Source organism: Cheilinus undulatus, linkage group 5 (genome assembly GCF_018320785.1).
Source record: "Cheilinus undulatus linkage group 5, ASM1832078v1, whole genome shotgun sequence".
Taxonomy (NCBI): domain Eukaryota; kingdom Metazoa; phylum Chordata; class Actinopteri; order Labriformes; family Labridae; genus Cheilinus; species Cheilinus undulatus.
In genome coordinates this window covers 24,094,262-24,107,790 of record NC_054869.1, presented here as the reverse complement: position 1 = coordinate 24,107,790, position 13,529 = coordinate 24,094,262, and the positions used below count along the sequence as shown (strand labels likewise).

General features: G+C 36.8%; 1 protein-coding gene across 6 annotated transcripts in view; it reads left to right on the top strand.

The window, feature by feature from the left end:
- Window positions 1-13,529, top strand: part of wdfy3 (WD repeat and FYVE domain containing 3) — a 146,462-nt gene that overhangs the window by 62,492 nt on the left and 70,441 nt on the right. For 5 of the 6 annotated variants that reach the window (XM_041787217.1, XM_041787215.1, XM_041787216.1 and 2 more), the window contains exons 11-14: window positions 2,227-2,420; window positions 5,968-6,239; window positions 6,687-6,884; window positions 10,111-10,194. In XM_041787217.1, the coding sequence (XP_041643151.1) occupies window positions 2,227-2,420; window positions 5,968-6,239; window positions 6,687-6,884; window positions 10,111-10,194 (748 nt within the window). The remainder of the gene's footprint in view (window positions 1-2,226; window positions 2,421-5,967; window positions 6,240-6,686; window positions 6,885-10,110; window positions 10,195-13,529) is intronic. The other variant, XM_041787219.1, reaches the window with a different exon arrangement.

Genomic DNA, 13,529 nt, shown 5'->3' with positions numbered 1-13,529 from the left:
TTTCCTTTGATGGTCTCAGTCAGTGTTATGAACAAGAAGAAAGCTTTAAATGACACATGAGAGATATTCTTTTTCTTTTTGTCTCTGTGATATTTGATTGGCACATGCAAGCCTCACTCCTTCTGCAGAATGTGACACAAAATTCACTTCACAAGCGTTCACATTACTGCTGATTTTAGAAGTACTGTTGACACACAGATCTCTCTTTTGCTTCAAAGCAGCTTTCTTTTTAATACTTGTGCTGTTTTTTGACATGTTATGGGGTGTGATGACTAGTAGGCGCACAAAGTTCCTGAATTGCTCTTGTAGATTTTGTCAGACTGCAGCTGTGAAAAGGTTAAATACACCAGACCAAAGTATGTCCACTGTTAGAGCTTGTTTTGGCCCCTGACAAGCTATGTGTGTTATTACAACTATCTGACATCATCACAGATGGGAGATAAACCTCATGTGGGGAGAGAAATCCTTTTACTGAAATAGAAACCCTATTGCATCATTGTTTTTCAAAACACCAGGCTCCATTCATAAAAAACAATTCTTTTTTTGTTATTATTTTAGTCTACCTCTGTCTGGAAGGATGTGTTAGTTTTTGTTGTTTTTGTGTGTTACCTATATATACTTTTGAATCCAAAATACCCTTGTAAAACACCAAGACCCATTATAACACAAACAAGCCTACAGATTAAGACTGTTACAGACTGGAAACTCCCATGCTATGCTAGAAAAAATAACAGTTTCTGTCAGTGGAGTCTGGGGGTTTTGAAAACATTGATCTAATAACTGTTTATAGCTGAAAATAACTGTAAAGGTTTTTTCAGACTTCTGGACCAAAATTGTTAAAACAAAAAAGGAAAAAAAAACATGTAGAAGAATAGTAAAAACTGAGTGTTTTAAACGTGGATGACTTGAGTTGATTTTGGGATTTCATGTGGACAGAGGAGGTCCAGTCATTCCTTTGTGTGTGCTTGTATTCACCTGCATTCACCTTACTCCTTGCTGAAGAAATGTGACGAGTCACAGGATAGACAACAGGCCGCTCACAGACAGCACAAAGCTCTCTCTGAACCTGATAATGTGACCGTCACTTTCGCCAGACACAGAATGGTTTGTGTGTCTGTGTGTTTGTGTGATTCTTGTGCTCTGACACATTGATTACATTTGCTTTTTACGCTTGAGGATCCTAAGACAACAGATTTATTCAGAGAGAATTGCAATTTTAAAATGAACTTCTTTGTCTCCCAAAATTTACAAGAGAGGAAGAATGCAGCTTTGAATGTTTCGGTTCAGAGCGCTGTCATTTTTTGATTTGAAGTCTTTGGATTAAAAAAAAGAGGATTATCATCATTACGAGGAATCTGTTTTTCAAGGCGTCTAACCTGACAAAATCCTTGTGAGGGTCTAAAATAGGTGATCAACTGCTACACAGCTGGCCTTACATTGGGTGCTGAAACATTCTGATAAAATGTTACTGTCTGTGAGTGAACTTAATTAAAACCATAATTAAAGGTCTTACAGGCAGTGATACATTTTTTAAAGACCATCTTGATTGGTTGACCTTTGAAAGGAAAGATTTTTTCTTTAAAATAATTCGCTCTTGTCCTCGACTTCACCTTTATGTCGATGGGTATTTAAGAAAGAGCCACGCTCCTTACCACAAGAAAGTCTGAACTGAACTAAAAGGCCCTTTAAAACCCTATTACTACTCCTGCAGCATAACATATTTCTACATCATGCCTTTGTATAATCTGGAGGCTCTAAATAAACTTTGATCCACTAATAAACTGCTCAACAAGGGGTTTAAATGGAAGCTGCTTACTTTGTAAAGTAAGTTATATGAAATACCTAACACTGTGTGAATAAGTGCTGACAGGTAAGGATTTGCTGCTTTGTTTTATGTAATAGTAACTCAGATTTTTGATTGTTGATAAAACAAAGCAAACCAGTGAACGTATGCACTATCAGTTATCATGTTCCTTTGTAATTTTTAATTGTTTTGCTTCTGATAAAAACATGTTAATTTTGCAGCTAAACTCAATGGGGTTGTGCAGCAGGGCTAAGGTTCCATGTTGTCTTTACAGCATGCTGACTGTAACTATCAACATTATGAGAGCTTCTTTCTTAACAAGCCGTCTATCCCCTTACCTGACCATATCTAACTGTGTTAAGTTTATAATATTCACATCTACAGTGACTAAGATTCTGCCCTCTTTTTTTCTTCCCTTCCAGCTTTATTCAGGGAGTTTGGTGGCGCTCGTTGCGTTCACAACATTGTGAAGTATCGGCAGTGTCGGGAGCATGCCCTGCTCATCATCCAGCAGCTCGTCTTGTCCCCCAGCGGTGACGATGACATGGGAACACTGCTGGGCCTCATGCACTCAGCACCGTCCAGTGAGCTACAGCTCAAGACCGACATACTGCGGGTAATTGACACTTCACACCACTGCTCTATTTACTTATACTCAACAAACATTTGCCTTTATCTGTAATATTTCCATGGTTGATCTCCACATTATACAAAGGCAAACTACTGTGTTTAACGTGAGGTTTCAGTGTAAAAGAGGGAGAGTGAGTGAGAAGGAACCAGCAGACGCTGATCTGAATCATTAATCACCCATTTAAATGGCTTGGACTGATGTGAAAATTTGCGTAAAACCAAACCTGTTCCGGAAAAAATAATTCGGACAAAAAGAATGGACTCTCTCAAACACACCCCCCACACACACACACACACACACGCATACACATACAAAATGGATGTTGACATTGTTCTACTGCTGTTGTGTAACTTTCTTTTCCAATTTCCACATTTTTTTTAGATGTTAAAAATGTTAAAAAAGTGAAAATAACAAGATTTCAAACATGAAATCATTTTTGTGTGGACCAACATAAAACACTAAACATATTGCAAATGATTATTCTTCACCAAAAATGACAAAAGTGGCATAAAAACACATTGGTTCTTACACAGGTCATTTTTGACCCACTTATGAAAGAGTGTAGGGTCCAAGTACTTGTGCATCTAAAGGTTAATTTTCATGCATTTAGACTCTGAAATCATCTGACTTTACTTTGCCTACTGGCCTCAAACACACTTTATTTACCCCAGGGTATGTTTCACAGCCTCATTTTAGTTTAAAGATTTTTCAAGAAACACACATCAGCTTTTAAGGCTTTGTTGAAAGCATTTAACGGGTTTTATAGATGTTGATATGCTGTGGAGTAGGTTCAGACAAATAATGTAAACTCTAACCAAACCTTCAGCATCACTGTGAAGACAGAAGAAAAAAATGTCTGTAATTGTAAAAATCAATATAAATTTGAAGCCCTGCATACAGTAATTGCCTCAGAGCGGCTGCATTAAGTGTAAGGTGCACATAAAAGCATTTATACACACATTCACACACTGGCTGAGAGGAAGGTGGTTCTTTTTTGAGGCATAATTGCATTTTTCAGATTCCCCTCCCTCAGATGAGGTAATTTTCACGCCTGCTGAAGGCTTCAGTCGGATTAACCCGTCAGCATTTTGCTTCTATTTCCCTAATCAGGGATTTTAATTATCATTGTAAAAAAGACTGTAAATAACTTGTATCAAATCCAGCCTAAGTAAAATTAAGACTCTCTTCTCATCACGAGGATTTATACACTGTTGACAGAGACACACTGCAGATGCACAAATAGACCTCAATATTAATCTGATTAGCCTTATGAAGAGCACATTTGACCCTTTAATCTCCCGCGAAGAAAAAGTCTGATCATTTATCCTCCCATGCCTGATAAACTCAACCTTAGTTTTACTAGCTCATGCAGTCACAGCCTGGTGGTCATTTCCTCGTTTGGAAAATTATGTCTTAAACATCCTGTGATTGGCTTAAAAAAACTATTTGTGCTGAGTCAGGAGTTTTCTAATGCAGCAGGAAACAGTCAGCTTAGCAGGACTATGAATCACTGTTTTTAGTTCCTATTTTCTCTTCTTCCTGCGTTTTAGGTCTTTTTCCTGTGTTTTAGGTCTTTTTCTGTGAGACTCTTATAGTACGTATGTGAGAGAAGGAGAAGATGACAGAATAGAAGAAGTAGGCAAAAACAGACAAATCTTTCACTGTTTTGTGGATTTAAAATCTGACTCAGACATATTACCAGGTAGTTTTTCCACGATGAAAAACGTTCTTTGTCTGATGGTGCACAAACCCGTAACACCCAGTACAAAACAGAGATAATTACCAAACAGAATAAAAGACATAAAGGCAAGTTAATTTATAGGGCATCATTTATACACAATGCAATTCAGAGGGGTTTGCAGAGTTACAGGCGGAACATTTATAACATTAAGAGCATTAAAAGACAGCTAAAAGACATTCAAATGAAATGTATTTATACAAGGCAATCAGAAAAGAAATAAGAAATTACATTAAGCAAAAATGAGAACTTCTAAAACTAAATATATCAAACTATCCTCTGCTCTGAGCACCTTACAGTGTTTTAGTGCTTTCAAGCCTGACTACGCAGTCTTATTTTCACCTTCTGTTCTTACTAAATTGAAAAAAAAATGCCTAACAATCCAACCAAGGACATCTTCCTGAGGATTTAGGCTCACAGTTTGCTCCATCTGTGTTGGGGACAGCCTTAAGCTGCCCTGAAAAATAAAAATTATACCAATCAGCCGAATCCTTACCACCACATTTTATCTTTTTCTCATGTATGTCAGTGAAGTAGGCAAAATAAAAGGAGCAGCTCTCAACATAATGCACTCCAGAACACAACCACCCATTATGTAATAAAGTAGAAGTATCACTTGCATACAAAAACAAATACTATCTTCATTTTTTGTCACATTTTTTCCTAAAATCTGCTCAAAATATGCAGATAGAACTCACAATCACAAGATAAGAATTATAAACTTTCACTTTAAGTGGTTTCTTCACATGGTTTCTTCAAAGGTAAAGAAAATATTTAATTTGACAGTCACATAATTCTTTTATTTATTTACTTACTTATTTGCTTGCTTAATTAATCATTTAATTATCATAAGTGAACAGCAACACATTGATATCTAGAGATGGTAAGAATCAGAGTGAATAAGATAAATCACAGCAGATATTACATTACACATCTATTATAATAAAATGCCAGTGTCCTTCAATAACCTCATGTAGGATGAACATGGCAAATAAAGCAGTTTGAGTGGCATCACCTTGATCACCATGTAAATTTCTTTGTTGTTGTTGTCAGTGTTGTTAAAGGTAAACTTAGTGTTTTATCGGAAAATGCAGGTGGCATACTCACAACTTTAGAAATAACAACTTGTGCATGCTATCTTACACTACTTTTATTATTCTAACATTTGTTTGATTAAGAAGAAGAATCTGAAAGACAAACTTTTAGCTCTAAGATTTATGTTACTTGAGATAAAATAACTCCCCAGTGGTATCTAGCCCTGCTTTTTAGCTATAAGAACTGAATGTCACCTGTCATCTGTTACACATTCCCACTTTTCTGCAGCTAATTAGAAAACTAAGTCTGTTATAGTCTTTTCTGTTTTTAGGTCCCAGAACTCATATCCAGGTCACAGCTTGATGTTTCAGTTTATGCTACAACAAATGCAAACTGTAAAACTTGGAAAAATGACTACACAGAAGTAAGACAAAAACACTCGGGAAGTTCATAAATGTACTGCAGAAGAAGAATGTGAGAGAAACGACCTGAATTGAGGCAACAAAAAACGAATGACATAAAAACGCAGCATGGGAGCAGATAACTAAGAATTTACACTGAGTGATGAAATGCTTCAGAGAAAGTGAAATAAAGGTTGTAGGATATCTTCAGACTTAATAATCCAATAACTGATGTACTTTAGAAAAGCTAATAAAACATGGTGTTTTTCTGTATTATAACCTCATTTGAATAAATAAAGTATAAAAATTCTAGAAATGTTAAAGAAACCTGAATAATTAATGTTCTCTTCTTCTTCAGGCTTTGTTAGCTGTGCTGCGTGAGAGTCACCGCACCCGCACGGTGTTCCGTAAGGTGGGAGGCTTTGTCTACGTCACCTCTCTGCTCGTTGCCATGGAGCGCTCGCTGTGCCAGCCTCCTCGACACGGCTGGGACCGAGTCAACCAGAACCAAGTCTTTGAGCTCCTGCACACCGTCTTCTGCACACTCACCGCCGCCATGCGCTACGAGCCTGCCAATTCTCATTTCTTCCGCACAGAGATCCAGTATGAGAAGCTGGCTGATGCTGTGAGGTAAGAATAATGCCACAGGTGTTGTATAAAAGAGGCATTCTGGGATTTGAATTACATGGAAAAATCAATTGTATCCCTATAACATGATAAAGTCTTTATTAAATTCTTTAAGCATCACGGATAACAGTGTCTTTATCCAGTGCTTATATGATGAAGATGAAACCAAATATTTAAATCAAATGGCTTTTGTATTTAATCAAATCTTTTGAAAATTGTTGGAGAATAAAAGAGAAGGCCTTTTATAAATAAGCACTATTGTTTATGTTGTCAGAGTAAAGGCATTCATAGATCAGTACCAAGAAGGGATATCCATGTATGTAAACCGGTGAAATACAACACAAAGTTTCAGTGAAGCAATATCCCCCATTACAAAGAAGTGAAAACAAATAGTCTAACATGAAGAAAGGCAGAATATTCTGAGTTTTATTTCTCCCATGTTCTCTGCAGGCTGCTGGGCTGTTTCTCTGATACTAAGAAGCTGGGTCCTACAGGTGTTTTCCCCTCAAATGCTCAGCCTTTCCAGAGACTGCTGGAGGATGAGGCAGCTCCAGGAGGCTGTGCTGGGGACAGTGTATGTCCGACCCTCAAACACTGCAGCAAACTTTTTATCTACCTGTACAAGATGGCCACCGACTCCTTCGACAGGTCAGTGATTACAAAAAGTTGACTTCAGTAAACTTTAAAGTAAAATCCTGTCTACACTGCATTAAGTACTTCTGTTAAGGAGTGTTACGAATTATAGTGAGCACCATGCCTTTTGTTCACATAACACTAAGCTTCATGGTTTTTGTAATGTATGAGGATTTCTGTTAAGTAATCTGCATAAAATAAACCATAAATCATGCTAAAAGATTCTTTGAAAGCTTCAGACGTTAGTCAAGCCTTTGTACTAATATTTAAATAAGAGTGGCTGACATATGCTTGTCAACAAGCTATGCAGTAAATGTTTGTGGTTTAACTAAACAATTTAGTGAGTGTTTGTTGTAACTTGAGGGGCTTTTATGCAGTAGGGGATGAGGGAGTTATCAGTGTAAGTCAGAGTCAGCATGGTACCTTAAGTCTGACAGGTTGCAGCCACATGTTCCCCCCGAACATCTCTGTATTCAATCAGGAACTTTACATCTTTTCTCAAGTTCTTATAAAACCCTGAACTTAGTTTCCACTTTTTTTTAATCATGTGGTATCATCATGTTCCTTTTGTTTCTTAAATGAACCCTCAATGAACTTTTTCCCTAACTTTCAAGATTTCAAGATCTGATTTATCCAGCCTGGAGGAATTACTGTAAAAGAAACAACTGTTCTGAAACTCAAGTTATTCCAAGTGACCTAAAAAACTGCTTTAACTTAAATCAACATACTGAAGCTAGTGAAGAGTGGAAAAAATATGAAGAGCAAGTCTTTTACACTTGTTTGAAAAAACAACAACATTAAAAATTTTGATAATAAAGAAAACTTTCAAGTATTAGTGCCAGAAGAAAATTAAGTCGGATTTGATGTTTATTGCCATGGTGCAATATAATTATGAACATTTCTTTACATTTTAATGATCCCATTCATTGATATGTTTCTCTATGAAGAACATCTTTAATACTAATTAATTTTAATTGTAAATTTGATTTCACTCTTTTTGGTCCTCTCGTGATAAGAATAGAATTGACAGGATCTGGTGTTAAAATGCATATAAGGATACAGAGGCTGCAAACTTGTACATTGTGATGCTACAGATATTTTTTTCCATGTGTTTTTAGGACAAACAGCATAGTTGAGTTCACCTATTCTTATACATGTAATATGATAATAATGTGTAATTATAAACATTTTAGCTGCAATAGCAAGCTAGCCCTGCATTTTGCAGGCATCAGTCCAAAACTTTAAAGCTCCATTTTTCATGTTTTATTTTATTTTATTTTATTTTATTTATAAATCAGTGCTATTGGTCACCACTTACATCTGTCAGTGGGATTTAATCAATTTTAAAGCAATAAAAAGATGCTGACTGTGACTATTCTATGTTGAAATAATTGAAAACTACATATTTTTCTTTAATTTCCTGAAAAGTGGTGATTTTGAAGATACAAGGTTTTGGCCCAGCGCAAGTGATTTGTTCTTTAAACATTCAGCATCACACCACTACTGTTTGTGAATGTTTTTGATGTGAGTTAAACAAAAAAGGAATCAACTTAAGGATCTAATGACTATTTCATAGGATTAAGTTGTATCTCAAGGCTTTATATTGCAAGTGAAATTTACCAATGTTTCGTTCACCCCCTTACCTTTGTGGTAATCATGAACCACTATCCACTTTAATATATTTGTGACATAAGGGTATTAACTGTCTTTTTTAATATTACAATCGGCTGCAGTGAAAATCAATTCTGGTTTGACTATTTGAAAGGAAAAATGTAAAAAAGACGGTGAATCCTGCAAAATGATGACTTTTTTTGCTCAGTGAGCAGGAAACTTGTAGACCTAAGCAGGGGTCTTTAAAAGTATTGAATAGTGATCAGTCATTTTAGCCAAAATCATGGCTCGTAAAGTATTGAAAATTCTAGATCATAAAGGTTACAGTCAGGCTTATGGAAATGAAATGTAATTAATTTAGTTAACACAACTCAGTTTAACTACCGTAAGCTATGGCTGATCTGCTGCAGCAGTAAAGTTATCATTGGCACATTAATGCTTTAAAATCAGAAATAAAAAAAAACAAATAGTATTATAAGTAACCTGAAATGAGCATTTATAGCTTGTATTTTTTTCTTGAATCCTAAAGCTGTACTACTTTTTAACTTTTAACTGCAGTGCAAAATTTGTAAATAGTTATGTTTAGATTGTGGTTTAACTACTTTAGGCCAGTTAAGTAAGAGAATAAGAACTTACATTCAGATTTTTTGATTTTTTGGTATTATGTTTTTTTTTTTACAATTACTCCACTAAAACTTAATTTGCATACTTCAGTAAGAAATCTAAATCTTGGTACAGAATACATGCATAACTGTTGTTGATGTAATGGATTAGAAAATGAAGATGAAATAGAGTCTTAAAATGTATGAAGAGGGTCTTGAAAAGGTCCTAAAAAGTATTAGATGTATTGTCCGATGTTCTGTTTATACCTTGCTTAGTCAGCCAGGTTCTTCTTCTCTAATGTTGTGAAGCTGTATTACAAATATTAAATATCACTGTGTTCCCTATTCAGCTACACAAACTGCAGTGTTGTCATGAAGTCTGAGAAGTAAATAAAACACAGAAATAAATTACCATGTGAGCCAGCAAACAAGACAATACAGAAATGTTGTCGTCAAAAACGTGTTAATGGTTTAACGGTGAGCTGAGATGCAATCAAAGATAGGGTGTGATGCTACAGCTAATTAATTTAACTTGTTGATCTCTGCAGTTAAAAACCATCAATCATTGATAACAGTCTTTTCCTTTTCACACCAGCAGGAGGTCATGATAAAAAACAGATTCCCTTTTAAAAAAACTGTTGACTTTGTAATGCCTGCCAGCAAAATTAAACTTAAAGTCCTTGGTTGTCATGACAACATCCCTGCCTGGCCCTTGTGCAGGTGTAGCTGGCATCCTGCATGTGCTCCAGCTGTAGCTCTGATCCTGTTTCTCCTTCAGCTTTCCACTAACAGCTTCTTTCCCTCTTTTTTTTCTCTCTTTCTCTTTTTCCTCCTCTAACCTCTGGTGCTGTCTGGCTGTTCATCCTCGGCCTGGTCCATCTGTGCGGCTGCATGTGTGGGTTTGTGTGTGCACATTTGTTAATGTCTGTATGCTTGTATGTGCACTTTCTGGTGTGTATGTGAATCCCTTTGTGTATGTGGGGTTTCTTTTGTGTTGTGTGTGCTCGTGTGCGTGTGCTGCCATGCAGTCGTGCGGAGCAGGTGCCTCCCTGCCTGACTCATGAGACCTCGCTGCCCTCGCCATGGGGCACACCAGCACTCGCCAGGAAGAGGTAGCTACAGCTCCCTGCCACCTTCCTCACCCTCACCCCTCCCTCCTGTCAGTCCTTAGCTTCCTTACCCTCTCTCATGTTTGTCCTCACCCTCCACACTGAGAGATTCAAACACCAGCTGCAAATCATCGTGATCCCTCTTAATGTTTAGCAGTCATTAAAATGGGTCATGTTTTTGATGATTCTATCTTTAAAGCATAAAAGTGAGTCACAATTTTTTTTTATGGGCTAAGAACGAATCAAGTGTTGAAAAGTTCAAGAAATTTGCACTCAAGTAGAAGTACAGTTACTCTGACAAAAAATTACTTAAGTAGAAGTAAATTTACTGCCCTCTAAATCTACTCGAGTAAAAATAAAAAGTACTCATCTCATTTTTACTCAAAGTACTGTTTAGTACTATTTGATACCTGAGAAGGTTAAAAGGTAAAATATGATAATTCTTATATGCAAAAAAGAATACATAAGTCTAAGACCATATTGTTTTATTAAAGGTACATTTTTTGTGATTTAGTGATAAATTGCAGTGGAGCTGCAAATTTTGGATGTAATGGTCAAATTTGGTTCAGTCATCTTTATTACCTTTTTGCCCCCTGTTACAGAGCTGAGAGGGGTAGTGGGGAAATCTCCTGTGAAATGGGGCGAACCTTCAAGTTCTCAATATGTCATCTATGGCATTAACATAAACAGAATCAACAATACTTTACGTTCCTAAAAGTACAGGGCCTATAAAAAGTATTCAACCCATGGATGTTTTACTCTTTTATTACTCTTTACTCTTTACTCTTTACTCTTTTATAAAAGTATATTGAAAAGTATAGGTCAAGGGATGATACAAAAAAATTCTTAGGCACTCAACAACCCTCAGAGTTCAGTTAAATCCATCATCAAGAAATTGAAGGAATATTGCACGTGTAAATCTGCTGAAATCAGGCTGTGCTTTTTGTTCGTCAGGCAAGGCGCTATTGTGGACACCAAACACTGCACATCACCAAAACACACCATCCCCACTGTTAAGCACAGTGGTGGCAGCATCATGCTGTGGGAATACCTCTCGGCACTCGGCCCTGGGTGGCTTGAACCGGTAGAGGGAATAATGATTGCAATAAAATATAGTAAATCCTGGAGGGTAATTTTATTCAGCCTTTAAAAGAACTATGGCTTAGGATAAATGCATTTTCAGGCAAGACAATGTCTCGAAGCATTTAGTGAAAGCTTTACCGAAATGGTTTGCTGCAGCTGTACTTAAGGCATGGAGAATGGACAGAATCAGCTAAATTGCTGTCTTTTGGTCTAAAGTAGTTGCTGAAGCATTTTTCTCCTCAACTCTCTCCTGCTCCCCATCCTTTTTCTCTTCCTTTTTCTCTTTTCTCGTTTTCCACTTAAACTGAGACTCTGCTGCAGTTTGAACTTCATGGACAAAAACATAAATGGTTGGGACATTTTAAACATACTCTGCTTTACTGAGTTAGAATAACTGTCAAGGAATGCTGGGGTTTTCTTCTCAGCCACCGAGACTGCACATTTATGAGGTGGTCAAATAAGACAAATAGAGGAGAGGTTTTCTAGTCACTCTACATAAAGCTCTTCTTTGTAGACCTAATTTGCTCAAAATATTGTTAATGCATGTCATATGTTGTAGGCAAAACAGTTTAACTGCAATAACATTATAATATAACTATCTTTACATAATTACAGGTAATATAAATAATGTATGGAGTTTATACCTACTGTCAGTATACCCCTAACTTGTAGTAGGTCATCTTGTCTGTCACTATAACGTTCTCATTTCTTGTCCTGAAAGCAGCTTCAATAAACAGATTTTACTCAGAGCAAAGTTTTGAGTCTCTGCCAGCCATCGTGAACATGAACAGCCCTGTTAGCTTGCTGCCCCACATCCAACCCCTCCAGCACTTTTTGCTGACTCCAGTCTTTTTGAGCCCTGTCTCTCCTGAGGGGGGATTTCTTCTTTGTAATTTGCATCGCAGCAACACCCCTGGTTTGTCTAATTACCCGACTGCAGCTCCTCTGCTCTCTGCTCCCTCACATGAGGAGAGCTCCATGCTTTCGACAAAACTGACACCGTGATCTCCAAAGTGTGAAGACTGCTGACTCATGTTAAATAAAGTTGAAGTCAATGTGTTAAATACAGTGCCTACGATGATTCAGTGATCTAATTAGTCTCCTCATTATAAGAATCTTCCACTGAGCCATGAAACAAAGCTTTGTTCTGGAAGAAACTGTGAACATAAATCTGAATATTTAGAAGCCTCTTCCCAGATTTCTAGGAGCTAGTTACATATTTTACAGTAGACTAGGTCACAAAAATGACCTATTTCTCACAGTCTGGATTTCAATGGACTTCATGACTAGAGACAAATGTTACCACTTCAGATTAAGATGAAATGAGTATGATTTCATGTTGTCCTAAGTTGTATTAATATGGTACTAGTATTACAAGATAGCCTAATGTAATATCCTCATGTCTGTGTTTTTGTGTTCATTTCCATTGAATAAGCAAAGTCTGCCTTTCGCCAAAATTCTATACATCATCTGGATATGATGTCAAGGCTCTAAACACCACTTTTTCATTTACATTTCTTTGTTAAATAATGCAAAATACCTGAAATGCAAAGATTAAAAAAATACCTTTCTAGCACTTTCTGCAAGGCAGTTTCCAGCAGTTTAGTAAAATGAGGTTTCTGAATTTCCACCCAAAATTCGGGGAAGACTTCATGTAGCATTCCCAAAGTATGCATTCAGTGCCTATAAAAAGTATTCACCCTTTTGTATATTGTTCCCTTTTTTATTTTTATAAATCAGTCATGGTCAATCTTTAACAAAATAAAAATACAGAAAACCTCTTCAGTATGAAAGTGAAAACAGATGTCTACAAATTAATGTCAATTAAATAAAATTATGTAGTGTAAGTTAAGTGACTGCATAAATATTCACCCCCTTTTAGTCAATATTTCTCCATTCTTCTTGGCAAAACTGCTCAAACTCTGTCAGGTTACATAGGGATCAAGTGTGAACAGCTTTCTCAAGTCCAGCCATAAGTTCTCTATTGGAGTGAGGTCTGGGCCTTGATTTGGCCACTACAGAACATTCACCTTGTTGTCTTTAAACTATTTCTGTGTAGCTTTAGCTGTATGCTTTGGGTCATTGTCAAGCTACAAAATAAATCTTCTCCCAAGCCATAGTTCTCTTGCAGACTGAATAAGATTGTCTTTCGCGATTTCCTTTTTTTTGCCCCATTAGTTTTACCCTCTATCCTTAAAGGCCTTCCAAGGCTGGCTGCTGAGAAGCATCCCCACCGCATGATGCTGCCACCATGT